General features: G+C 42.0%; 1 protein-coding gene across 1 annotated transcript in view; it reads right to left on the minus strand.

Annotated features, from left to right (window-relative positions):
- ADCY8 (adenylate cyclase 8) overlaps positions 1-25,960 on the minus strand; it is a 578,382-nt gene that overhangs the window by 332,801 nt on the left and 219,621 nt on the right. The window contains exon 4 of the mRNA XM_030219235.1: positions 23,253-23,364. Coding sequence (XP_030075095.1) covers positions 23,253-23,364 — 112 coding nt within the window. The remainder of the gene's footprint in view (positions 1-23,252; positions 23,365-25,960) is intronic.

A 25,960-nucleotide genomic window follows, 5' to 3' on the forward strand; every position in this document is an offset into this window, starting at 1 on the left:
GGTCTGCCGAGTAACTAAACCAGTAGATTTACTGGAAACAGTGACTTGACCCAGGGACTTGAACCATTGCAAACTTAGGGGTCCTTTTACGAAGCGGCAGTAAGCCCAACACGGGCTTACCACATGCTTTTCCAGGACTACTGCTGGCCCAATGTGGCCGCCGGTGGCAGTTCTGGGTTGAGCATGCGCCATTTCCGGGGAAAAATTTAAAACCCTGGAGATGGTTAGTGCGGTGGTAACCCGGCGGAAATCGGGCATTGCTGCGCACTGCCCAGTTACAGTGTGAGCCTTTACTCTCACTTCATTGGGTAGAAGTAAGTGCTCCCCGCCACATGTTTCTGAAAAAAAATCCCTGTTAATAGCTGGTAAGAGTTATCTTACCACATGGCTATTTTTTGAGGGGGGCTTTTTTGCCTGCTGCAGTAAAAAGGGCCCCTGGCATGTGGGAAAAATGGCCCCACCACTACCAAACGGCCCTCTTTCTCACAGCTTGGTACAAAGACCCATCAAGTTCTGAAACCAGATTCATACTTGAGTACCACTGCTATTTCAAGAAGGAAGACAATAGTTATTTTGACTTTTGAGTTATAACAACTAGTCTAATCCTGTTCCAGGAGGGTAGTGCTTGGATAATAAAATTTAAGAACAGAGCCTAATGATATTCTCTAATTAAAACACATAATTATCACACAAATCCAATGTTATGGAGGCATCAAAGAAGGATGTCAGTGTTGCACAACATCAAAATTATGAATATATCACTGGTCAAGTGACTTAATTGGACGTGATTGTGGTGCTAAAATATTGGGCAAAAATAAAGATGCTCATCCCTTATGACCTTTAAGAATACTCAATTAGACAGAAAAGAAGAAGTCTCTTATAAGGTCTACATTAAATTGTCATGATAAATTTACACTGTGGCAAATGAAAATCTTATCTAAATGTCATTCTTGTGTACATTAGGATTCCAATTAACTCTGTCTCTGGATTTAATATTAAATAAACCACTGAAAATGAAGATAACCCACTTGTCGATGCACAATATCGAATTTTTAACTCACAAATCCCCCTTTTGATCTCTAATGCTGTACTTATCTTCCGCTTTGCATTTGAGATCTCTTTCATGGCAAAACTTTTGTCTTTGGATCAATTGGAGCATAATTAGTTCATGCTGACTGTATTCATGCCAAACAGATAAATCTTTCATGAATTAAAATATCACTGTCGATGCTGCAAGACAATAAGAGATTAAGAGTGTTTGTGCATGTCAAAAAGACAAAAAGGGAGGGAAGAGAGAAACCAGTAAAAATAAAAAAAAAAAGTATGGGAGAGAAGAAGAAGAAACTAATGAATTGGGGAACACTTTTCAATCTGTGTATTTTAAATCAAATATTCACAGATACATTCTATCTGCAGATTTTGTCCCAAGGTTCCAAGTGAGAATAGCCACATAATTCCACTTTGAAATATGACTTGGGTACAAATACCCATGGCCATCTGTACCTCAGTTTTCTGTGGGTATTTTCTGCATGGAAAATAACGTGTGTGGAGTTGAAAATGGAATCCACATGCCTTATCATCTTCTGATTTTAACACGTCCCTGGAAAAACATCTCTCAGTGTAGCTAATGTAGATGTATTGTGGAACAGCACACAATGAAGGAGGGCAATTTTCAGATGAATGATTTATATGGGTAAATCATTATTTACCTGCATATATGTTTCTGAAAGAATTCCCTGTTAATAGCTGGTAGACTAGATGGGTCAGCTAGTTTATCTGCCATAATCTACTATTATCATTTCAGTGTCTACATGTAATGGGAAATCAGTGCTGGGGAGAATGGTTTCCAAAAGCTTTTCTGCAGGTAAAATAGTGTTTGATCTGTGAAAATAGATATTTATATAATCTGCAGGCTCACATTTTGGTAAACCAATTCACTGGTTGTGCTTTAAGCAGAAAACCTACTGCTGAATATTGATCCCTCTCTTTTCACTCCTAAACGCTTATTGCTCAATTTCATAAAACATGAACATTTCTGAAAATAAAGTGTCACTTCTCATATGTGGACACGATCCACCAGATTCTACAAAAGGCACTCAAATTTGCACGCGCAATCCTGGGTTGCTTATACAACTAAACCGGCTAACAGGTCAATAAATGCCAGTAATTGGGCGCTAAGAGTCAATTATTGGTGGTAATTGGCAACATTTTGGATTTGCAAGTGCATCTTGCTAAGCACTATTCTGTATAGATTCATGCGCAAATTCTATGGTGTGCAACTCAAAAGGGGGTGTGGCCACAGAAGGGGCATGGGAGGGTCAGGGGTGCTCCCTAAAGATGCATGCAGTTTTACAGAATTCTAGGGATCTGCAACCAACTTGGGCTCTGGAATTTACACCAGGTTTCTTTTCAGCAGGTATAACTATGGCACCCAAAGTTGGCCATGAGATCCACACTTACAAGCTATTCTATAACAGGGAGCGCATCCTTTATAGAATAGCGCTCCGCACTGGGTTTTTTTGGTGCCCAAATTTAAGAACCATTTACTGAATCTACCCTCGTGTGGACTTAGAAAGAGCAATACAGAAAGCTCTTTCAACAGCTAAAACTAGCACTTAACATGTAGACTGAAGAAGTGGTGCTGGGCATGGAGGGAAGTTGGAGCTTGTAATTTGTTTACTCAAAACTGGGTACATTATTTGGCCTAGGAAAATTAGCAGTGGAGAAAGGAGGCGCAAATCTCTTCAGTTAGTTTTCCTTTTATTATTGTGTAAATAAAAATTATTTATGTGCACAGTAGTGTTTCTTTCACTGTTATTGTAAACCTCGAGACTTAAATAGGTTCCAAGAAAGGTCCACAGCCGAAGCAGGAAGACACCCTCTACGAAAATCCAAAGGAACCAAAGCAGGATTAGAGGATGACACAATGACAATCCACCAGGGAGATAAAGTTCAAAGCGAAAAGACCCAACACGGGCCGTGTTTCAGCGAGCGCAACCGCCTGTCTCAGGGGTCACTATATACAACTGAGATCTCTGAGACAACTGAGAGTAATGCCCAGTACAGTAGCAAAAGCCAGTGAAGCAGCAGACTCCACAGTGCTGGTTAATTGCTGACCTGTGAATTGTCTGTGGTGTCCTTCTGTTTACTCCTGCTTTGTTTCCTTTAAATAGTTTCCTTTAAATAGTTTCCAGTCATTCTCACCACAAAGATATAAAGGCAACCAATGCCCTATTAAATTTTGGACCATACCTATAACATGTTCCATGTTTTCTGGTGATGCGTCCTTAACTGTGGAGCCATTCTAAAACTCCTAAATATTTATGGGGCCATTGGAATACTTTATGGAATGATCTCATGTATGTATCATAGCACCAAGAGGGAATTCCAGAGACTTAGGCCCAAATGATTTTGCAGCCAGACAGGTGGAAGAATTGGTCAACTAACTACAATATATTAGGAATTTGAAGTGAGAAAAACCATTTCATTGTTGGCATACGTGGAGGGGCATAATCAAACGTGAACGCCTATGTGTAAGAATGTCCATTTCCGAGAACTGGTCCGTGAAGGGGGCGGGCCGAACCGTATTTTCTAAAAAAATGGACGTCTATCTTTTTTTGCGAAAATACGGTTTGTGCCAGGCAAATGCATTGGATTTGGTCATTTTTTGAGCTGGGTGTTTTCGTTTTTTAGCGATAATCGAAACCGAAGCGGCCCAGCTCAAAAATGACCAAATCCAAGGCATTTGTTCGTGGGAGGGGCCAGGATTCGTAGTGCACTGGTCCCCCTCACATGCCAGGACACCAACCGGGCACCCTAGGGGGCACTTTTACAAAAAAAAAAAAAAAAGTAAAAGAGCTCCCAGGTGCATAGCATCCTTCCCTTGTGTGTTGAGCCCCCAAAATCCCCCCCAAACCCACTGCCCATAAGTCTACACTATTACCATAGCCCTAAGGGGTGAAAGGGGTCACCTACATGTGGGTACAGTGGGTTTTTTTTGGGGGGGGGGGGGGTTGGAGGACTCAGCATTAAGCAGCACAAGTGTAACAGGTAGGGGGGATGGGCCTGGGTCCATCTGCCTGAAGTCCACTGCACCCCCTAACAACTGCTCCAGTGACCTGCATACTGCTGTCAGGGAGCTGGGTATGACATTTGAGGGTGAAAATAAAAAGTTGTGAAACTTCATCTTTTGTGGTGGGAGGGGGTTAGTGACCACTGGTGGAGTCAGGGGAGGTCATCCCCAATTCCCTCCGGTGGTCATCTGGTCATTTAGGGCAGTTTTTGGGGCCTTATTCGTGAAAAAACAGGGTTCAGGAAAAGTGTCCTAAATTCTAGCTAAAAACGCATACTTTTTTTCCATTATCGGTGAAATGCGCCCATCTCTGTTCGGCCGATAACCACGCCCCAGTTCCGCCTTCGTCACACCTCTGACATGCCCCCATCAACTTTGTCCGCATCCGCGACGGAGTGCATTTGAAAACGTCCAAAATCGGCTTTCGATTATACCGATTTATTCGTTTTTGGGAGATAAACGTCTCCCAATTTGGGTCGCAATATAGGCGTTTTTCTCTTTCGATTATAAGCAGGATAAACAGTTAACATTTCATAGTTTTACATCTAAGTCCTCTACTATTACTGTCCTATGTCAAAGGTTCCAATGGAATGGTGGTGACAAAGAACATCTTTCTTGCATCATGATGCAGGTGAAAGGATTGTGAAAGCATCTCATTCACTAAGGGGCCCTTTTACTAAGCTGTGATAGGCTCTAACATGGGCCAAACAAAGCAAAAAATGGAGTACCGTGGCTCACTCTCATGGCCTGGATGCGACCCACAGTAATCTAGTTTTTGCTATGCTATGCCTCAGTCATCCTGTGATAACGCTGAAAATCTGTACACCCTAACAGTGCACTAAAAGTTTTCTAAATTTTTGAAAGGGTGTGTCATGTGTTGGAAGTGGGCATCCCTGCACTAACCAGTTAGTGCTTCTATATTACCATGCACTAATTGGTAAGTGCAGAGATAATGTAGGAGCACTTATCACCTATAAAATGTATGGTGGTAAGTGCTCACATGGTAATTAAAAAAAATGGTTACCCCATACTGGCACTGCAACATGGAGAGGGTCAAAGTAAACAATGCACAAGTGAAAGAAACAGCAAAGGGCCTTTGTTTTTCCACCATTTCGTTAGAGAACGCTGACCAAGTGTGCTACTAGGCAAGAGATCATTGGTCTTTGCATCAGTTTTAACCCTCACATTGGGTTTATCGTTATGTGTGTTTATTTTCTCAGATGACCCCCTGACGCAGGCACTGTGCACCAAAACACGGCCTGTGCCTTGTCCATGAATTAAAGACCAGTCCCAGCTTTGAAGGCTCTTGGTGCTATTGCGTTCACACCCCATAATGGCAACATTAGTGCATGGTCATTAATGTAAAAAATAGAAAAAAAAATATTTTTACAGTTGCGATAAAAATAGCCTTAGTGCACAGAAACGGAGAAAAATATAGGGAGATAAAGATCGTATGGCCTATCCAGTCTGATCATCCATGCCTCATCCATGCCATCTTCTCTCCCTGCCACTCCCTTACAGATCCTGTGTATTTGTCCCAAGCTCTCGAATTCAGATACTGATTTTGCCTCCACCACTTCCACCAGGAGGCCATTCCATGAATTTACCACCCTTTCCATTAAGAAGTATTTCCTCAGTTTACTTCTGAGTCTTTCACCTTTCACCTTCATCCCATGCCACCTTGTTCCAGAGCTTTCTTTCATTTGAAAGAGACTCACTTCCTATGCATTTATGCCACTTAGGTATTTAAATGTCTCTATCATATGTCCCCTCTTCTGCCTTTCTTCCAAAGTATACATATTGAGATCTTTAATTCTGTTCTCCTATGCTTTATGACAAAGACCACTGACCAATTTAGCAGCCGCCCTCTGGACCGACTCCATCCTGTTTATATCTTTTTGAAGGTGCGGTCTCCAGAACTGTACACAGAATTCTAAATGAGGTCTCATCAGAGTCTTACACAGGGACATCATCACCTCTTGTTTCCTACTGGCCATTCCTCTCCCTATGCACCCAAGCATCCTAGCTTTCATTGTCACCTTTTCTACCTGTTTGGCCATTTTAAGATCATTAGATAGGAGCCCATCCAAGTCCTCTTTCGTGCACAAAAGTTATTCACCCCCTAAACTTTACCATTCCTTTGGATTTTGCAGCCCAAATACATGACCCTCATTTTTTAGCATTAAATTTAAGCAGTCAAGTTCGATGTAAGTGTGTGCTAAGGCCACTTTTTACCGCAGCTTAGTAAAAGGACCCCTAAGATTCTATCACATGGATTAAAATAAAAGAGCTGTATCAGAGATTAATTTTGTGCCAATACCAAACCACTTCATAATGTGAAATAGAAAAGGCCATTCAAGCTTGTTACAGGCCTTTTCTGCATCTAATGATAAAGTCACCAGAAGGGTATCAATTTCCTATACACGACAGAACATTACAGAGCAATTAAATAGCAATACAGAAGAGATCTCATGTTCTGGATTGGCCAAGACAAATTCCCAACATAAACCCAATTGAATGTATTAAGACCTGAAGAAAGCTGTTCATGCAAAAAAGCCTTCAAATGTTACAAGGTTGAAACAGTTCTGTATACAAGAATGGGCCAAAATTCCTCAAGGGTGGAGCAACAGATTGATCAACAGTTACAGGAAAAGTTTGGTTGAAGTTATTGCTGTGCCATCAATTAATGAATGAAGGGCATTTACACATTTTTACACACAAGGATAGATACTGTTGAATCTTTTTGCTAAATCCAAAAATTTCCTTTTTGTCTGAATTATGTATTCAATAAGGTTATCTTTCTCTCTGATCAGAGTTTAGATGATCTAATCATATTTTGAGTACACACTGTGCTAAAATACAGACCGTTTTATGAGAATCCCTGTTATGAACTGCTTTCCTTAAAGTTTAAATTTCTCTTGCATCCATTCACAGAAGAAAATGGCAATGCTTCATTGAACACATTTCACAGCTTAACAGAGAATGTTTTTTCCCAATAGGGCTTTACAATACCCCAAAGCACACTACAAATACTTCTTTCACTGATAGTTTGTTGCCTCATACACAATTCAACATAAACATTTATCTGCTGAAGCCTTTGACTATTTTGCTAACACAGTTCCCTGGTAGCAAACTGCATAAACTTCAAAAACATTGGGTTCTCCAGTCTTCACAGATATGCCCTCACTTTCAAAGCATAAAGACTTACAAAGTTACATATTCTGTAAGTCTAGGTGCTTTGAAAATGAGCCTCTATCTCTCCAAGCTTCTAGGTTCCTGCCATGCCTCTACAGTGCACCTTTGGAACAACCTTTCCTCAGCCTTTGCTGACCCTGGTCTCTCTCCAATGAGTCTGAGTTTTTATGGGTCTTCTGGGCAACCTATAGCAAACTGCTTCCCTGACTCTTGCCTTTATTCCCAGCTGCCCCCCTGGAGATTCTTTTTACTGTGCTGACAACATCCTCATTATCTTCAGCTGGATTTCTTAGGCAAGCCTTGCTGGGACTGTAATCTCCACATGTTCACAGCTAAAGCAACATTCCCTTTTCCCTTTCTTTCTTCATTCATTCATTTATAAGACACTACTCCCTTATTGTATAAAAAGTTGCTTACATGTAAATGCCTGTTGTGGGCAAATACTAGGATTTATACATGTATGTGTACACTTACATACATAAATGACAGTCGTGAGACCAACTGCTTTGCTATAATTACACACTAAGGGGCCCTTTTACTAAGGTGCATAGGCACCTACGCACATCCAATGCACGTCAAATTGGCATTACCATCCAGCTACTGCATGCCCCAGGTGGTAATTCCATTTTTGATGCATGACCAAAACACGCAGTAGAAAATATTTTCTATTTTTTACCACGTGGCACTTACCCGGCGGTAATCAGCAATTTATGTGCACTGGCTGATTACCATCCAGTTAGCGTGTGAGACCTTGCTGCTAAGTCAATGGATGATGGTAAAGTCTCAGCCTGAAAATGGACGCGCACTGGTTTTAATTTTGCTGCACATCCATTTTCCAGCACCAAACAAAAATATGGCTTTTTTCCAGGCGCGCTGAGCAAATGGACCTGTGCGCATCAAAAACACATGCCTACAGCAGCGCAGGCCACTTTTAGGCGTGCCTTAGTAAACGGGCCTCTAAAATGGCTGATGTCCACGGGGCAGGTCCGACATTTATGTTCTTAGCTTTTGGAATACTACAAATTATGCACTAACATTTATGTCAGCCATAGACTTGGTGTAAATGCTAGCTCCTAAATGCAGGAGCACTGGTGCCAACTTATGCTCATTCTATAATGGCAATGACATGCATAAGAGCTGTTATGGAATAAGCTCACTGTCTGCTTAACTTGGGTGTCTAAATGGTGGTGCCCAGTTATAGAATTGCCTCTTAACCACTTATAATCTCGCTGTTGCTCTTTACGATCACTGTTCCCTCTAAAGCTGAACAGGAGCCTTCCACTATAGTCCTACCTGTGGAGGGCGCAGATTCACTATTACATTTTCAATAGAGTGATAGGCAAGCTCTGTAGGATTCCAGGGAACCTGCTTATCTCTAGTGATGGAAGACACAGTATTGAAGCAGCATTTCTCAGTGGCAGCTGTCATAGCCCAGGAAGGCTGAGTCCTTGGGCTGCAGCTGAGCTTACGCTGCCTAACTAACCTGGAGGCTAGGTAGGCCCCGACTGGCAGCAAGTGAGTCACGCCCAGGCTAGGATCAGGTTGGCCAAGACTAGAGTTTCACCAGGGGAGTAGGGAGCACTGAACGGAGGCCAACAGCAGGCAAGCTGCTCCAGATACCAACAGTGGTACAGAAGAGGATCAAGAAAGTCCAACAGTTCCAAACCGTAGAGCAGGCTGCGATCAAGGCACGGTCAGGCAAGCAGGAGTCAAGGCAGGCAGTGGTCCAGACAAATAGAGAAAACAAGCTGGGGTCTGAGCTGAGAAGTCAATCCAAGAAAGGAAGCAGGATCAAAGACAGGCTGGAACTGAAACATGGTCAGACAGGCTGTAACTCACCCCAGGCAAAGGTAGGAGACCTGTTGCAAAGGCAGAGCATGAAAGTCCCAAGTTTCCTTAAAGAGGCCCCAACTCATGCTGTCATCTTCGGGCATTCAGATGGTCCTCCTGCTGTTGGCCTTTTAAATTCTGTTCCACAGAGCATGTGCCTAGAGGAACCAGTGCCAGAGGGAGCAGCAAGGGAGCAGCCTCCATGGCTGACGGGCACCCCGAAGTGCTGAAAGCAGCAATGCAGGTAGCCCACTGTGCAGAAGAGGCAGCCCAGAGCCCAGGAATGAGCCATGGACCCCACCCCCAATGCCCACCACCAGTGGGAGGTAAGCTGGGGTGCGGAGCATGGCTGCGGCAGTGACAGCAGAAATGCAGTTGAAGTACTCCCACTCAGAGGGAACAGTACTTGTGATCTCTGGCAAGTCACATAACCCTCCTTGCCTCATGTACATGCGCAGATTATAAATCCCCTACAAGAGACTGTTTGAGAATTCAATTGCTTCTAATATGTTTGTTTTTGATTGGCATGTACAAGAAGAGGTTATATAAAGATTTATAAATGAGCCTTCCAGAGACATGAAAGTATCCACAGCACCTGAATGTAACTTGCCTTGAACTACTAAGAAAAGCATGAGCAACATCCAAATTCAATGTCCCATTCCCTACCATTAAAAAAATACAATATTCACAGCAAAGGTGCAAATATCCTCCTAACCACTACACATGTGGGGTAATTTGACAAAGGCTTTTCTAGGTGTACAGGCTGGTTTACATGTGGAAATGGCCTTCAAAAATTGTGGCCCTTTAAAAAGTTTTTTTTTCCATGGTATACATGCATAAGAGTATGCACAGTTCTAAGACAGCAAAGGGGTAATAGTCAGCCTGCACAGGTAATTGGCTTATAAGCCGCTTGCAGCTGTGGGCTGATCTAACCCCAGATATTCAATGCCAGGGTATGCATAGCTCTTGGCATTGAATATCTGGGCATGTCTGCTGACCTGGAAGTTAACCCTCGGATTGTATAAAGTTTGCCAAAATTGCAAGTGCAAATGTAGGCATGGTCCCAATTTGCGTGTGCAATTTAATTGAATAATAAGCCAATTAGTGCCAAAAATTGGCTTTTTAACGATCTGTGAAGACTGATTAGATTTAATTGGGAGCAACTTGTGTAAAGTTAGGTGCGGGATCTGCACTTAAAATTTACACTTGGTCCAAAACAAATAATGAGGCTACAGAAATGGGAGGGTCATGGGCATTTTGGGGAGGAACAGGGGCATGACTTCAACTTACACACATAATTACAGAATAATGGTGCTCTGCGTGTAAATTTAAGCCTGGACATTTGTACCACATTTTCGTTGCTGCAAATGGCCCTGCCTAAATTTATGCATGACTCTCAGCTTAAGCGTACATTCTATAAACCTCACAATAATTTAGGCATGGCTTATAAAATACCATTTAAGTGGGTATATTTCATCGCAATTTTTTTTAGGTGCCATAATCTAGCCTTAACTGGGCACCAGACAACATTTAGACTGGTGCTTGGTTAACTCGATGCATAAAGTTAGGCCAGCTGTTTTGTGTAACACGTCCTATCAAAACATAAAACATAGTTGTCACAGAGAAGGAATTACAAGAAAATATCGGTTGGATAATGATAAAGAACGTACTGTAAATAAGGAATCAATAAATGGGACAGAAACAATGGTAGACCAGAGATGTGTACAGTTTGTACTATCATTAAAATCTTCTATGCATGAAGAGATTGGGAACCAATGCTAATAACCCACAGCTTGAAAACAAACTGTACAATTTTTTTTTTCATGCAGCACATAACTAAGATGTGGAATCTGTTGCTGGAGGTAAACGGTAAAAGCGACTAACATAGCAGGGGTTCTAAAGAGGTTTGGATAAAGTTCTTGGAGGAAAGGACCATAAAAATTACTATCCAGATAGACTTGGTAGAGCCATTGCTCATTCCAGGAAATAAACTATGAGATTTGTTGGATATATAAGCATTCAGTCTTATTTGCATTCTATTATCTTTCAAGGACATTTATGGTCCCTCTAATCTGAAGAGGTTGAGCATAAATTGTTTTACTGCCAGCTTATTACTGTGTAATTTTCAGACTCTCAAGTAATTTATGAATATAACTTGATTTTCCTGTTTCTTGAGTTATTGAAACATGGTCTGAAACAAATCATCCACAATCTGGACTTAGAAAAGTTTTTCAGCAAGGACATATTCCTGAAGACCAAAAAATATTAGTACCATCAGCTGAAACACTGGATTGTGTTTTACTCATTTCATTCTGAGTCACATTATCTCTTTCCTGATATGCAATCTCTTTATGTCCAAGCACCACAACACCAATTTCCAGCATAGCAAGAAGCTCATAAGTGCTCATTGGTCACCAAACTTCTTTATCTAAATACACTAAGAAATAATTATGCAGCCCATTCCATTAAAAAGTTAGAGAAAAAAGTACATTCTGGGAAAACAACAGTTTTATTTATTGTCTAAAAAAATCACTTTTATATTAATGAGAACAATTTTCAGACTTGCAAAATCTATAAGTAACTCAACCCTTTGATTTTGCACCAGTTCTCAAAAGGAAAGGATGCATTTAGGTGAAAAGTACCCACAGAGATCCACACATGATCTTTCTGTCTGTACTCCACCCTTTCTAAACAACGCACGCACTTTTCAAAATACTAACTTGGGATTCCTTTTATTAAGGTGCCGGTGAAAGTGGTGGAGCCAAGGACTGTGTCTGAATATAATAATGCATAGGAGAGACATGTGGAATCTCTTAGGGAGAGGAGGAGAAAGTGGTTGCCGTGGATGGGCCATTTGGTTCTCATCTCTCCCTACACTCCTCCCCGGGAATTCAGTTCAATGGGGAAATCTCTCTTATCTGAACCCTTCTCCTCCACTGCTAACTCCAGACTGCATTCCTTTTATCTTGCTGCACCATATGTAACATAGTAACATAGTAGATGACGGCAGAAAAAGACCTGCATGGTCCATCCAGTCTGCCCAAGACAAACTCATATGTGTATACATTACCTTGAATTTGTACCTGTCCTTTTCAGGGCACAGACCATATAAGTCTGCCCAGCAGTATTTCCCGCCTCCCAACCACCAGTCCTGCCTCCCATCACCGGCTCTGGTACAGACCATATAAGTCTGCCCTCCCCTATCCTCGCCTCCCAACCACCACCCCCTCTTCCCCCCAACTGCTCCACCACCCAATTTCAGCTAAGCTTCTGAGGATCCATTCCTTCTGCACAGGATTCCACTATGCATATCCCACGCATGTTTGAACTCCGTTACCGTTTTCATTTCCACCACCTCCCGCGGGAGGGCATTCCAAGCGTCCACCACCCTCTCCGTGAAGAAATACTTCCTGACATCTTTCCTGAGTCTGCCCCCCTTCAATCTCATTTCATGTCCTCTCGTTCTACCGCCTTCCCATCTCCGGAAAAGATTCGTTTGCGGATTAATACCTTTCAAATATTTGAATGTCTGTATCATATCACCCCTGTTCCTCCTTTCCTCCAGGGTGTACATGTTCAGGTCAGCAAGCCTCTCTTCATACGTCTTGGAACGTAAATCCCATACCATCCTCGTAGCTTTTCTTTGCACCGCTTCCATTTTTTTAACATCCTTCGCAAGATACGGCCTCCAAAACTGAACACAATACTCCAGGTGGGGCCTCACCAACGTCTTATACAGGGGCATTAAAACCTCCTTTCTTCTGCTGGTCACTCTCTATACAGCCTAGCAATCTTCTAGCTACTGCCACCGCCTTGTCGCACTGTTTCATCACCTTCAGGTCCTCAGATACTATCACCCCAAGATCCCTCTCCCCGTCCGTGCCTATCAGACTCTCCCCGCCTAACACATACGTCTCCCTTGGATTTCTACTCCCTAAGTGCATCACTTTGCATTTCTTCACATTGAATTTTAATTGCCAAACGATAGACCATTCTTCTAGCTTCTTCAGATCTTTTTTTCATGTTTTCCACACCCTCTGGGGTGTCCACTCTGTTGGAAATCTTGGTGTCATCCGCAAAAAGGCAAACTTTACCTTGTAACCCTTCGGCAATGTCACTCACAAATATATTGAACAGAATCGGCCCCAGCACCGATCCCTGAGGCACTCCACTACTCACCTTTCCTTCCTCCGAGCGAACTCCATTCACCACCACCCTCTGGCATCTGTCCGTTAACCAGTTCCTAATCCAGTTCACCACTTCGGGTCCTATCTGCTTGGAATAGACTTCCTGAGCCGGTACGTCAAGCTCCATCTCTGGCCGTCTTCAAATCTAAGCTAAAAGCCCACCCTTTTGATGTTGCTTTTAACTCCTAACCCTTGTTCACTTGTTCAGAACCCTTATTTTATCATCCCCACCTAGTAATTCCCTTATCTCTTATTTGTCCTGTTTGTCTGTCCCAATTAGATTGTAAGCTCTGTCGAGCAGGCACTGTCTCTTCATGTTGAAGTGTAAGCACTGCGTATGTCTACTAGCACTATAGAAATTATAAGTAGCAGTAGTTTTCTGCTGTCATGTTTCTATGTTTTTCTATGTTTCTATGTCTAACTCAATTTACAAAAATAAAACATACAAAATGCTACATTTAGAGGCAGATTTTAGACAGAATATGGGGGAATTCACATGGGGAGATAGCATGTGAAAGAGGAAGTCAGGACGTGTGGAATTCCCCTACTATTTTACAAAAGGCTCTGACAAACATAGAGGCTCTTGTAAAATAGATACATGACTGCATGTTAAAATCCCTCCAATCACAGCAAAGCAGCATTTTTAGCTTCTTTGGATAGACTGGATACACTTCTGTGATTTTTGCTTTTTGTGTTTAAGATTTGTTTGTCTGGAAGTGTATATGTGTGTGGTATATTTTTTTTTTATGTTTTTATTATGTATGTGTTTTGTGTCTCACTTAGGATAAAGGTGGGTTAAAAATAATTAATTTAATCTAAAGACGTGGAAGCAGCTTTCTAAAACTGCCACTTCCTCTGCTAAGGACCCTGATCCTGGTGTCAGCACAACCCTCTGAGATATTCCCCACCCCAATGCTATCGTCCCCCGGAATACAGACCCCCTAAAGAATTCCTCCAGGCAGCACCCCCCCCCCCCCCAGAGCAAACCCCCTCAGTGGCACATAAAATCCCTAATCAGCCCACATTCTGGCTCCGAACCCTCCAATCAGGCTCAAATTGAAGGCACCTGACCCCCCCCCCCCCCCCCATTAGACCTACCTTGGCAGCATGCAACACTCCCCAACCAGCATCTCTTGTAGCAACCAGATCCTTCCCAAGATGTCCCCATGGTGGGAAAGACCTCCACTTGTAGGCAAGAGCCTGCATTTTGCCGCCTCCCCTAGACCCAAGCACTTGAAGGCAACCATTCCCCAGTAGACTGCTCCACTTATACCCTGGACCTATCCCCTGGGCTTACCAGTCCCTAGTGTCTATTTGAATGGGAGCATTGCCCACTTACATAGTTTGTAGCTGCAGTGTATTAGAACTGTAAAATACATTTTGGATACTCTGACATCTTACGGGGCCATTTTACTAAGCCGCGTAGGCACCTATGCACACCAAACGTGCATCAAATTGGAGTTACAACCCGGTTACCACGTGGCCCTTGCGGTAATTTCAATTTTGGCGTGTGTCCATTAAGCACGTCTGAAAAATATTTTTTATTTTCTGGTGCGTGTAACGGATGAGCGCCAAGTGGCATTTGACGCGCGTAGGTCATTATCACCCAGATTTTTTACCGCTAGGTCAATGGCTGGAGGTAAGGTCTCAGATCCAAAATGGGCGCGTGGAAATTTTGATTCTGCCACATGTCCATTTTCAGCAATAAAAAGAGAAAGGCCTTTTTTACAGGCACGCTAAAAAATGGATCGGCGCAGGCCCAAAACCCACGCCTACACTACCACAAGCCATTTTTCTTTTCTTAATAAAGCTGATTTTCAGACTGTTGTTCAAAAACATTCTTTCTAAATTTAGGGCCTATTTTATCAAGTCGTGCGGCAATGCTGACGGAATCCATTCAAAGTGAATGGTGTTTGTCAGGATTGCTGCACCAGGAGCCACTAGAGTGTCTTGATAAAAGAGGCCCTTAGATTATTGCAACTTGCACTTCAGATTGGATGTTTTGCACCATATTTTTTTTTCTTCTTTGTATATCGTATTGGCTCCCTTTATCCATTCATATTCAATTTAAAGTGCTGATATTACTTCACAAAGTATTGCATGATTTGTCCACCCTAGCCACCACCCTTTGTGCTTCACTGCTGAAAGTTTGTTTGTAGTGCCTACTGAGAACATTTATTTGAAAGCTATACTGCAAGAACATGTATTCTTTGAAACTGGACCTAATCTAAGGAATGCTTTTATCAGGTAGCTTGCAGTTGAACGGACGATCTTCTTAACTTTCAGAAGAAGGCTAATACATACCCCTTATAATGCTCCATGCTGTTTATGATGACCGCTTGTGTTGTGGTTTATTGTTTTTGCTTAAAGTTATATATTGTGATTATCTGTAATTTGTATTGCATTTTCTATATTATGTACCTGTTTTTTGCATTAACATTTTGTATCTTTATTAATTTTTTTTTTAGCACATCAATCTGACCGGTCCTTTTACAAAGGCATGCCAGCGTTTTTAGCATGCACTAAACACTAGAGATGCCCATATATTCCTATGTCAATTACTTCCAATATACTCAGCTTCAATTATATCCTCATTATAACTAGATACTTAGAGGCGCTTATTATAGGATCATCAGATTAACGTACCAACCTCTAAAATGGCTATTATGAGCCAAGCATTTTGAAGAGAGGCGATATCGAAATCCTCATCAATCCCAATTCTTTGAATTTTTTTACTTATTTTTTCATTGTAACATTTTTTTATATCATTTATCTTAGTCTCTCCAATTCTATCTTTAAATTCAGAGTTAATACTTAGCTTTTCAGCAACATTAAATGATGTGCGGTGGAGACCCAATATCACCGACATAGATCCATGGTTCGCATAGTGCTGTTTCAAGGTAGTCTCCTATGTTTTCAGCAGCGGTTTAAACAATGAAAAAATAAGTAAAAAAAATGCAAAGAATTGGGATTGATGAGGATTTCGATACCGCCTCTCTTCAAAATGCTTGGCTCATAATAGCCATTTTAGAGGTTGGAACGTTAATCTGATGATCCTATAATAAGCGCCATTGAGTGTCTAGTTATAATGAGGATATAATTGAAGCTGAGTATATTGGAAGTAATTGACTATACACTCCCTTCACATCTTTAATTAGATGTATGCCTATATATTACTGTAATAGTGCATATATTCCTATGGGCATCCCTAGCGCTTAGCACATGCTAAAAACGCTAGTGCGCCATTGTAAAAGACCCCCTGAATTTGCAATCTACTTAAAATGCTTGTTATGAGGAAAAGAAATTGTATGTATGTATGTATGAATGAATAAATAAATAAATAAATAAACAAATAAATAAATAAGTTACACCTTGAAAAAGAACTAATAATTTTGAAAGTTGATGCTTAACTGTTACAGCACATTAGCCAGATGTGAAAATGGACTCAAATGAACTTGAGTATAATTTGTCTTCATAAAGCATAAAAAAGCTATGGGCCTTTTTTTTTACTAAACCACACTAGCAATTCCCATGTGGCAAATGAGAGAAAGCCCATTCAATTCATATGGACTTCCTCTCATTTGCCACGCCAGGAATCGCTAGTGTGGTTTAGTAAAAGGGGCCCAATATTTTCTCAAGTCCATTTTGGTATGTGAAAACCAAAAAAAGCCATTACATGAGGAAAACTGAACAGGAAGATAAAACAGGAAAATCAAGTTATCTTCATAAATTACTTGAGAGTTTGAAAATTACACGATAATAAGCTGGCAGTAAAACAATTTATGCTCAACCTCTTCAGATTAGGGGGACCATAAATGTCCTTGAAAGATAATAGAATGCAAATAAGACTAACTGATAGATCTAGTTTTTCCTACATAAGCACACAACTGTGAAACGCATTACCAAAAGCCTTGAAAATGACGTACGGCCATCTAAACGTCCGGAAATCACTAAAAATCAACCTGTTTAAAAAGGCATACCCTACTGATTCAATCTAAATGCCTAATCTCTGCAACACAACCAAACTAAAGCACGTAATGGACATAACACAACTCTTCCATTCTCCGATTCCCTAATGTGGCTATACCACATGAACTTGATCTTACCACAACATCACCCTGTATTTGTTCACACCAGAGCCTGCAAAGGCCTCTCCGGTACTATGTAAGCCACACTGAGCCTACAAATAGGTGGGAAAATGTGAGGTACAAATATAATGAGTTTTTGAAACATGGGGTGAAACAAATCATCCACATTCTGGGTTTAGAAAAGTTTCAGCAAGAACATTTTCATGAATCTTGACAAAAAATGTTAGTACCACCAGTTCAAACACTGGATTGTGTTTTACTCATTTCATTATGTGCCACATTATCTCTCTCCTGATATGCAATCTCTTTATTTTATGTCCAACAGGCAAGTGTTTTGAACACTGTAATAATAATAAGATCAGCTCAAAGTAAGGACAAAAAGCCAGGGCTGGGAATAGGGAAGGAGAAAAAGGCATTGCCCTGGGTAACATGTTTCTTTGGTCTTTGGGCAAGTAGAGGCACTACACCATTGTGTTTTATGTGGTGTCCCGAGCACTACACTACCAATTTCTAGCAAAGCAAGAAGCTCATAAATGCTCATTGGTCACCACACTTCTTTATCTAATTACACTAAGAAATACTTATGCAGACCATTCCATTAAAAAGTTAGAGAAAAAAGTACAATCTTGAAAAATAACAGTTTAATTTATTGTGTAAAAATCACTTTTATATTAATGATTGCAATTTTCAGACTTGCAAGATCTAAAAATAACTTAACCCTTTGATTTTGCACCAGTTCTCAAAAGGAAAAGATGCATTTAGATGGAAAGTACCCACAGAGATGCACAATCGTGTACTCCACCCCTTCTCAAAAACACATGCACGTTTCAAAATACTAGCTTGGGAGTCTTTTTATTAAGGTACACTAATAGATTCAGCATGTGCTAAATGCTAAGTAGCCCATAGGTAGAAAATGGGCTTCTTAGCATTTAGCAAATACTAAATCCATTAGTGCACCTTTCTAAAAGGACCACTATCTGTATTATAGTATTTCCTGCCCTAATCTGCCTCTAGGAATGCCTCTGCTTAACACATACAAAAGTCTGCACATTGTAGAACATAGTATAAACTTTGATCCAAGAGAGAGAGAGGGCCATTTTCAGACCCTTGATTTATGTGGGGAAATGGCCACTATCCTCATAAATGGCTTTTGGAAAATGTCATTTTCAAGTTTTGACCCCTTGCTTTAGTATCATGAGACTACTGCTAGAGGTCAATGGTGCCATTTTGAACCCAATTCCAGCAAACACAGAAGTGAGTGGGGATCACTCCTTTCCAACTCCACTAGAGACTAAGGATGTTTGAAGGTAGGCCTGGAGGGGAAGAGTGAGCTACGGGAAGTTGGGCAGTACTTTGAGATTGAAGGGTTCTTTCTGGGTAAGGGGAGGTTTGCTCTGGAGGGACTTCTTCCTGGGTATGGGTGTTTGATTGGGGGAGGTTCAGCCTTGGGGTACCTTACTGTCATCTGGGGGTGGGGCAGTTTCTCTGGCTGAGTATCAGCCCCTTTAAGATGAGGCCCAGGTGCATCAGGGCTCTGCTTTGCAGCCTAGAGCTTCTAGGACATTAAAATAACCCCAGCTTTTTGCTGGGGTTATTTTTTTAAAAGCTATAACGTGGTGATAATTTACATAGTAATGAAGCATCTTATATGCATTTACATGCTTTGCATCTTATTATTATGTAACCCACTGTAACACTGAATACTCTGTGTTATAGAAATATAACTTACAGTGTTAAGGGGTAAATAACACGCATTATAACTGTTACACAACTTGATAAATATTCCCTTAGTAGACTGATTGTAAGCTTCAAGAACAGAGACTGTACATATTGCACTGCAAGCACTTTTGTAGCACTGTAAAAATGTTTATAATAGTAATGGCAGGCTCAGAAAACTTGGACACGTTTGTCTTCTGGTGGTATGTGCTGTTTGAATGAGAAGTCTTAGTTATAGATATGTTTACCTTAGCTTGTGTAGTTGAGAAATTATTACTGTATAGATTTTGAATATGTCCTGTCTACCAATGCAGCATAGCAATATAGTATTAGCTCTGTAATTTTAATTTTAATTTATCTATATACCACTATGGAGAAATGTTCCCTCCCATAGAGGACATATTTGTGGAGTAATCTTGAAATTATGGATCAATCAATAGTTCTTCTAAAGTAATCTTAGGTCTCACAGTAGCCTTCCTCAGCAATCTTCTTAGCCTATAGCTAAGAAGATATTTTGGAGAGATATTTTGATTGAAACAGTATCTTAGTGGTGTCAAACTATTTCAATTTTATAACGATGGCTGTCTTGCTTATACACTGAGAGATTAGTAAGCTCGACTCAGGAGAGAGACCTTGGGGTGTTGGTGTCAGAGGATCTGAAGGTGAAGAAACAATGTGACAAGGCGATGGCCATGGCCAGAAGGATGCTAGGCTGCATAGAGAGGGGCGTAACCAGTGCTTTTTTTGTGCCAGTATGCGCCAGTATGGCGTACCGGCACCTTTTTTTCCTAGGCTCAACTACCCGCCCTTAGCTCCCCAGCCCTGCTTTCCGTTCCTGCCACCCGCGACACCCCTTTTAAGCCCCCATCAAGTTCCAGTGCCCCAACCCCACCTGCCAGCCCTTAGCTTCCCGACAGCCCCCCCCCCCCCCCCGCAACGTGTTTAACTCTTTTATTTTTTTTTTACATGAAGTCGCAGCGCCGGCATTAGTGAGAGGACTAGGCTTGCCTCCTCCTGCCTTCCCTTCATTCCCTCTCAGTGTCCCATCCTTGCGGAAACAGGAAACTATGTCACAGGAAGGCAGGACACTGAGAGGGAAGGCAGGAGGAGGTGAGCGTGGTCCTCTCACTAACGCCGGTGCTGCAACTTCACGTTAAAAAAATAAATAAAAGATTTAAATGTGTCGCGCGCGGGGGGGAGGGGTTGTCAGGAAGCTAAGGTGAGGCTGGGGAGCTGGAACTCAATGGGGGCTTAAAAAGGGGGGCAGGTGGAGGCCTGGGGCAAGTTACTGGACACGGAGGGGAGGATAGGGGGCAAAGGAGAATCGCTGGACCTGGAGGGGAAGGGAGGGCAGGAGAGAGAGGAGAAATCGCTGGACATAGATGGGAGGGGAGGGCAGGGGAGAGAAGAGAGGAGAAATCGCTGGGCACAGATGGGAGGGGAAGGCAGAGGAGAATCGCTGGACATGGAGGGCAGGAGAGAGAGGAGAATCGCTGGGCACAGATGGGAGGGCAGAGGAAAATCTGGACATGGATGGGAAGAGAGGGCAGGGGATAGAGCAGAGTTTCTGGACATGGATGGATGGAAGGAAGGGCAGGAGAAATGCTGGACATGGTTGGAGTGGAGGCAAGACAGGAAGGAGATGCACATGGATGGAGGGGAGAGAGGAGAAATGCTGGACATGGATGGAGTGGAGGGCAGGGAAGAGAGGAGAAATGTTGGAGAGAAGGAAATAGATGAACACGGTTGGAGGGGAAGGGAGAGAGGAGAAATACTGGACATGGATGGAGGGGAGGGAAGACAGAGGACGTAGATGCACATGAATGGAGTGGAGGGAAAGAGGAGAAATGCTGGACATGGATGGAGGGGAGGAAAGACAGAGGAGGAGATGCATATGGATTTTGAGGAGAGAGGAGAAATTTTGGACATGGATGGAGGGGAGGATAGAGAGTTGAAATGCTGCACATGGATGGAGGGGAGGGAAGAGATAAGAAGTGAGATGAACATGGATGGATGGAGGGGAGGAGAGAGGAAAAATGCTGGACATGGATGGAGTGGGAGAGGAAAATTGCTGGACGTGATGGAGAGAGGAAGGAGATGCATACTGACAAGGTGAGGGAAAGGGAAATGAGGAGAAAATCTGCAAATGGATGATAGGTAAAAGCTGGATCCACTCTATTCCTCCTCCAGTCAAGTCCGCAAAAGACCCAGCTTTTAATGAAATAAATGGAAAGGTCTATGTCCTGATCGTGACTAAATAGATAGGGATGGGCTGTAGTGTAAATTTTAAGGGGCTTTGATGTTAGCTTCAGAACTTAGTACAAGAACAGTACTGGACAGACTTCTATGGTCTGTGCCCTGAGAAAGGCAAGGAAAAGCAAACTCAGGTATACATATAAAGTATCACATACCATGTAAAATGAGTTTATCTTGTTGGGCAGACTGGATGGACCGTACAGGTATTTATCTGCCATCATTTACTATGTTACATCTTGAACTGTATTTTTTTTAGAAATCAGGGTGTAAGATATCTACAGGGAAGTGTGTGTGTGTGTGTATGTGTGTGTGTTGCATATGCCTTCCATTAATAACTTTCCTAGTCGGTGCACTATCAACATCAAATTTTGATGGCAAGTCAAGGGAGTCAAGATATATTTTTTGTTCAATTTAATCCACAGAAGCTGACATTTAGGGTTTTAATTCAATCCACAAGAAATTTTCAGGTCATGATGGAGGGAATAAATGGATTTAGTGTGGCTGAGAACTCTTTTGTGTGTTTGGAGAGGAGTGAGTAAACACTGGCTTACAACCTGAGGGACCCTTTCACCAAGCTGCAGTAAACAGGGCCCTGCAGTAGTGGCAGCAGCCGTGCGCCAGGGCCCTTTTTACTGCAGCAAGTACAAAGCCTGAAAAAAACACATGGCCACATGTAAAGCTTGCACTTACCTTATAGTCATGCAGGGGGGGAGGGGAAGCATTTACCGCCACCCATTAAGGTGGTGGTAAGGGCTCCTGAGGTACCCCAGTGTGCACTGCCTGATTACCACTAGGTAACCCGCTGCGGTGAATTAAAAAAAAATCCAGCAGCACTCGAAATGGCATGTGCTGGAGACAGAATTACGGCGGTAGTTCCGGGTTGCTGCGTGGCAACCTTTAGTAAAAGGGTTCCTCAATCATTTGGCTTTTGGAGTTGGGGGAAGAAGATAGGGGTTGGGGAAGATTAGGACTAAGTTCCACATTTTTTAATGCTAGTTCTCCTTTGCTCATTGGCTCTTCTATTATAGGCTGGATAGTGTAGAGCAGGGATGCAGGAGTTCAGTCTTCGAGTGTCACAAACAGGTCAGGTTTTCAGGATATCCTTAATGAATATGAATGAAATAGATCTGCATGGAAACTACCTCATGACTGTCGACACTCCAGGCCTGAACTCCTGCATTCCTGTTGCAGGGGAGCCGCAGGATGCAGAGCACTCCTGTTAAACGGTCACATTTCAATTAGTATGATCATTTTAAGATGTACATGTGCTGCATATCATTAATTCAATGACACAGGTTGTTAATTCCAATCTTAACACAGTATATCTTAATTTTGTTTATGATGCACACTGCATATTGGAAAAGCACTGGACAGCATCAAAAATCTAAGCAGAAAACCAGACCAACAGAACTTCTACAATTCCTGTTATAGCCAATTGATGAAGCAACACTTTCCATCCGATATTTAAAACCATTTAACCAGCCAGAAATGGCTCCTGGACAGTTAAACGGCACTTTACCGACTATCTGGTAATATCCAGTGGGAGATAGCTAGCTATCTTCTACTGAATATTCCCGGTTAGCGCTTAGCGGATAACTGGTTATATCACACCATATATAACTAGCTATCCACCGATATTCAGCGCATTGACAGCTAAGGTTGGCAGCCAAATAAGGCCGTCAAAATAGCAGGTATACCTTTGGCCGGTTTAACTTAATCGACCAGTGCTGAATATCAGCTTGGTTGATTAAATTTGAACTGGCCAACAGCAAACCGGCTACCTGCCGTGGTCTGAATATTGGGCCCCTTTAAGTCTATGGATCATTTCTGAAGCTTTGCTGTTTTTGCTAAGAAAACATCATCCCCATGTTCCTTCAAAAGACAACATAAGTATTGAATTCAACTCACATGTGCTAGCCGATCAAATCTGGCAAAGAGTTCATTCAGCATTCGGACCAGTTCCTGTGCAGATAGGGTGGTGGAAAGGTTGGTGAACCCTTTAACGTCTGCAAAAAGAATGCTAAATAAAATATGGAAATAGCATATTAATATTTCGTTCCATTTCATCAGGTCAATCAGCTCAGTAAATATAGTTATCGGCATCCTAAATAATTAAGTAGAAACAAAATATCAACATTAGAAGATAGAGAATCTAGTCATTTAGAAGGCGTATAGAACTGTTCTTCTAATATTTGCTTTGGAACCCATCGACACCAACACTTCCAGTCATTCTGCACCATTTGAAAAGAAGATGCAATTAAAGATGGATGATAAATGTTGGGGTTGATATTCAAAGTGATTTATCAGTTAGATTTCACAGTTAACCAGGCAAATTGCAACTCTTTAAATTTTGGGACCGGCGACTGGTTAACGTTTGGGAGAAGTACTTGGTGCCTGAACAAAAGTTAACCAGTTAAGAAGAGGTGGCAATCGAGGTATGCCAGTGGTATGATTTTCTTTTCAACAGTGCCAATATTCAATGCTATTCAGTCAGAGCTAGATTCTGTAAATGGCACCAAATTTGGGCATCAAAGGAAATGAGTGTTGAGTGCTATTCTATAAATGGTGCTTTGAGTTGGGGGCCATTTTATAGAATGGTACATAGCGCAGGATCAGTTCCCAACTTTGGTTGTGAGGATTTACACCAACTGAAATATGGGTGTGGATCCCCCGAATTCTATGATAATGCTTGCATCTTTAGTGAATGCTGTTCACCTGCCCATGCTCCTCCAATAGCCATGTCACCTTTTCAGTTCTGCTCTAAAAAATTTACAAGTGCATCTTTATAAAATAACAATTAGGGCCTCTTTTACTAAGGTTTGCTAACGTTTTTAGTGCGTGCTAATATTTAGGGCATGCTAAACATTAGAGATGTCCATAATGGATGTCTCTAACGTTTAGCATGCCCTAAATATTAGCGCATGTTAAAAACGATAGCACGCCATAATAAAAGAGGCCCTTAGCAAGGTACACCCAGAAATCCAAAATGCTGCCAATTAATGCCAATAGTTGATTATTAGCACCCAATTATTGACACTAATTGGCTCATTATTCAATTAAATTGTACGCACGCCCACATTTGCTCACACAATTTTGAGAGCCATATATAGAATCCTAGGGTTATGTGGCTGGAAGACAGTCATTTATGCACCAATATAAGAAAAAGGAATGGGACTTGATATACTACCTTTCTGTGGTTAAAGTATTGGCATAGCTACGTGGGGCCTGGGGGGGCTGAGCCCCCGTATATTTGGCCCTGGACCCCCCTGCTGATGACCCACCACCAACCCACCGTCGCCTGCCTTTGATGGCGGGGGACCCCAATCCCCACCAGCTGAGGTCCCCCATCAGCAAAGGTAGGCGACAGTGGGTTGGCGGCGGGAGGGGGGTCGAGAGGGTTGGTGGCAGGGGGGGGGGCAAAGTCGACAATGGCGGGGGGGTCGGCGTCACTGGGGGGGGGGGGGCTAAAATGTGCCCCCTCACCTCGGGCTCTGGACCCCCCTCCCGCTGAAGTCTGGCTACACCCCTGGGTTAAAGTAGTTTACATGTTATATACAGGTACTTATTTTGTATTTGAGCAATGGAGGGTTAAGTGACTTGCACAGTGGCACAAGGAGCTGAGGTGGGAATTGAACCCAGTTTCCCAGGTTCTCTTGCCATTGCACTAGCCACTAGGCTACTGCTGCACTAATATACACACCTCTATGATTAGCATACCAGAATTTACACATGTTGTTGCTAACTAAATCTAGGTGGTTCCTTATAGAATTACCCTTGTTATGTGTGATGCTACACTGTTCCAAAAAGTACTTGACCTTGGGAATGACATTTGTTAGTTGCTGCACGGCTGAACTGAGATATCATCACAGAGATATTGAAAAAGGCTCTGCTGTAAAACTGAGGGGTCCTTATACTAAGGTGCACTGAAAAATGGCCTGTGGTAGTGTAGACACATGTTTTGGGCATGCACAAAATCATTTTTCAGTGCACCTGCAAAAAAAAAAAAAAATGCCTTTTTAAAATTTTGCCGGAAATGGACGTGCGGCAAAATGAAAGTTGCCACGTGTCCATTTTGGGTCTGAGACCTTACCACCAGCTACTGGTTCTCCAAGGGCTGCTAGCCCAGGGGGTCAAAGGTCACTCCTGAAACTGGAGTACAACCAGAGCTAGAGATCGGGCCCTTGGTAATTGCGAAACATGGCCACGTTGGGCTTTTATTTATGTTTTTATGTGAATAAACTTGAACCCTTATTTGCACCACCGATTTACTGTTGTGTTGTTCAGTCTGTATGTGTTATACAGACTACATATGTGTACACCTTTACACACGTTCTTTGTAATTACTGCCAAATCACTATGGTTTAGGGAGTCATAGATAACATTAAATCAGATCAAGTGCTGCTGAACACCGATTACAGTTTTTATATGTTTTTGATAAGAAACAGACACATGACTAAATAAAACCCTAAATTATATTCTTTATTCTTTTCTCTTTTTTTTAAGTGATAGTGGCTATTATCATGAGCTGACAATTAAGTTTCACAAAATAATACAGCAAGGGCTATTATTATCTGAACATGATAACTGATACGGGTATAGCTATCAGAAAATATTTA

The sequence above is a fragment of the Microcaecilia unicolor genome, chromosome 1 (assembly GCF_901765095.1).
Source record: "Microcaecilia unicolor chromosome 1, aMicUni1.1, whole genome shotgun sequence".
Taxonomy (NCBI): domain Eukaryota; kingdom Metazoa; phylum Chordata; class Amphibia; order Gymnophiona; family Siphonopidae; genus Microcaecilia; species Microcaecilia unicolor.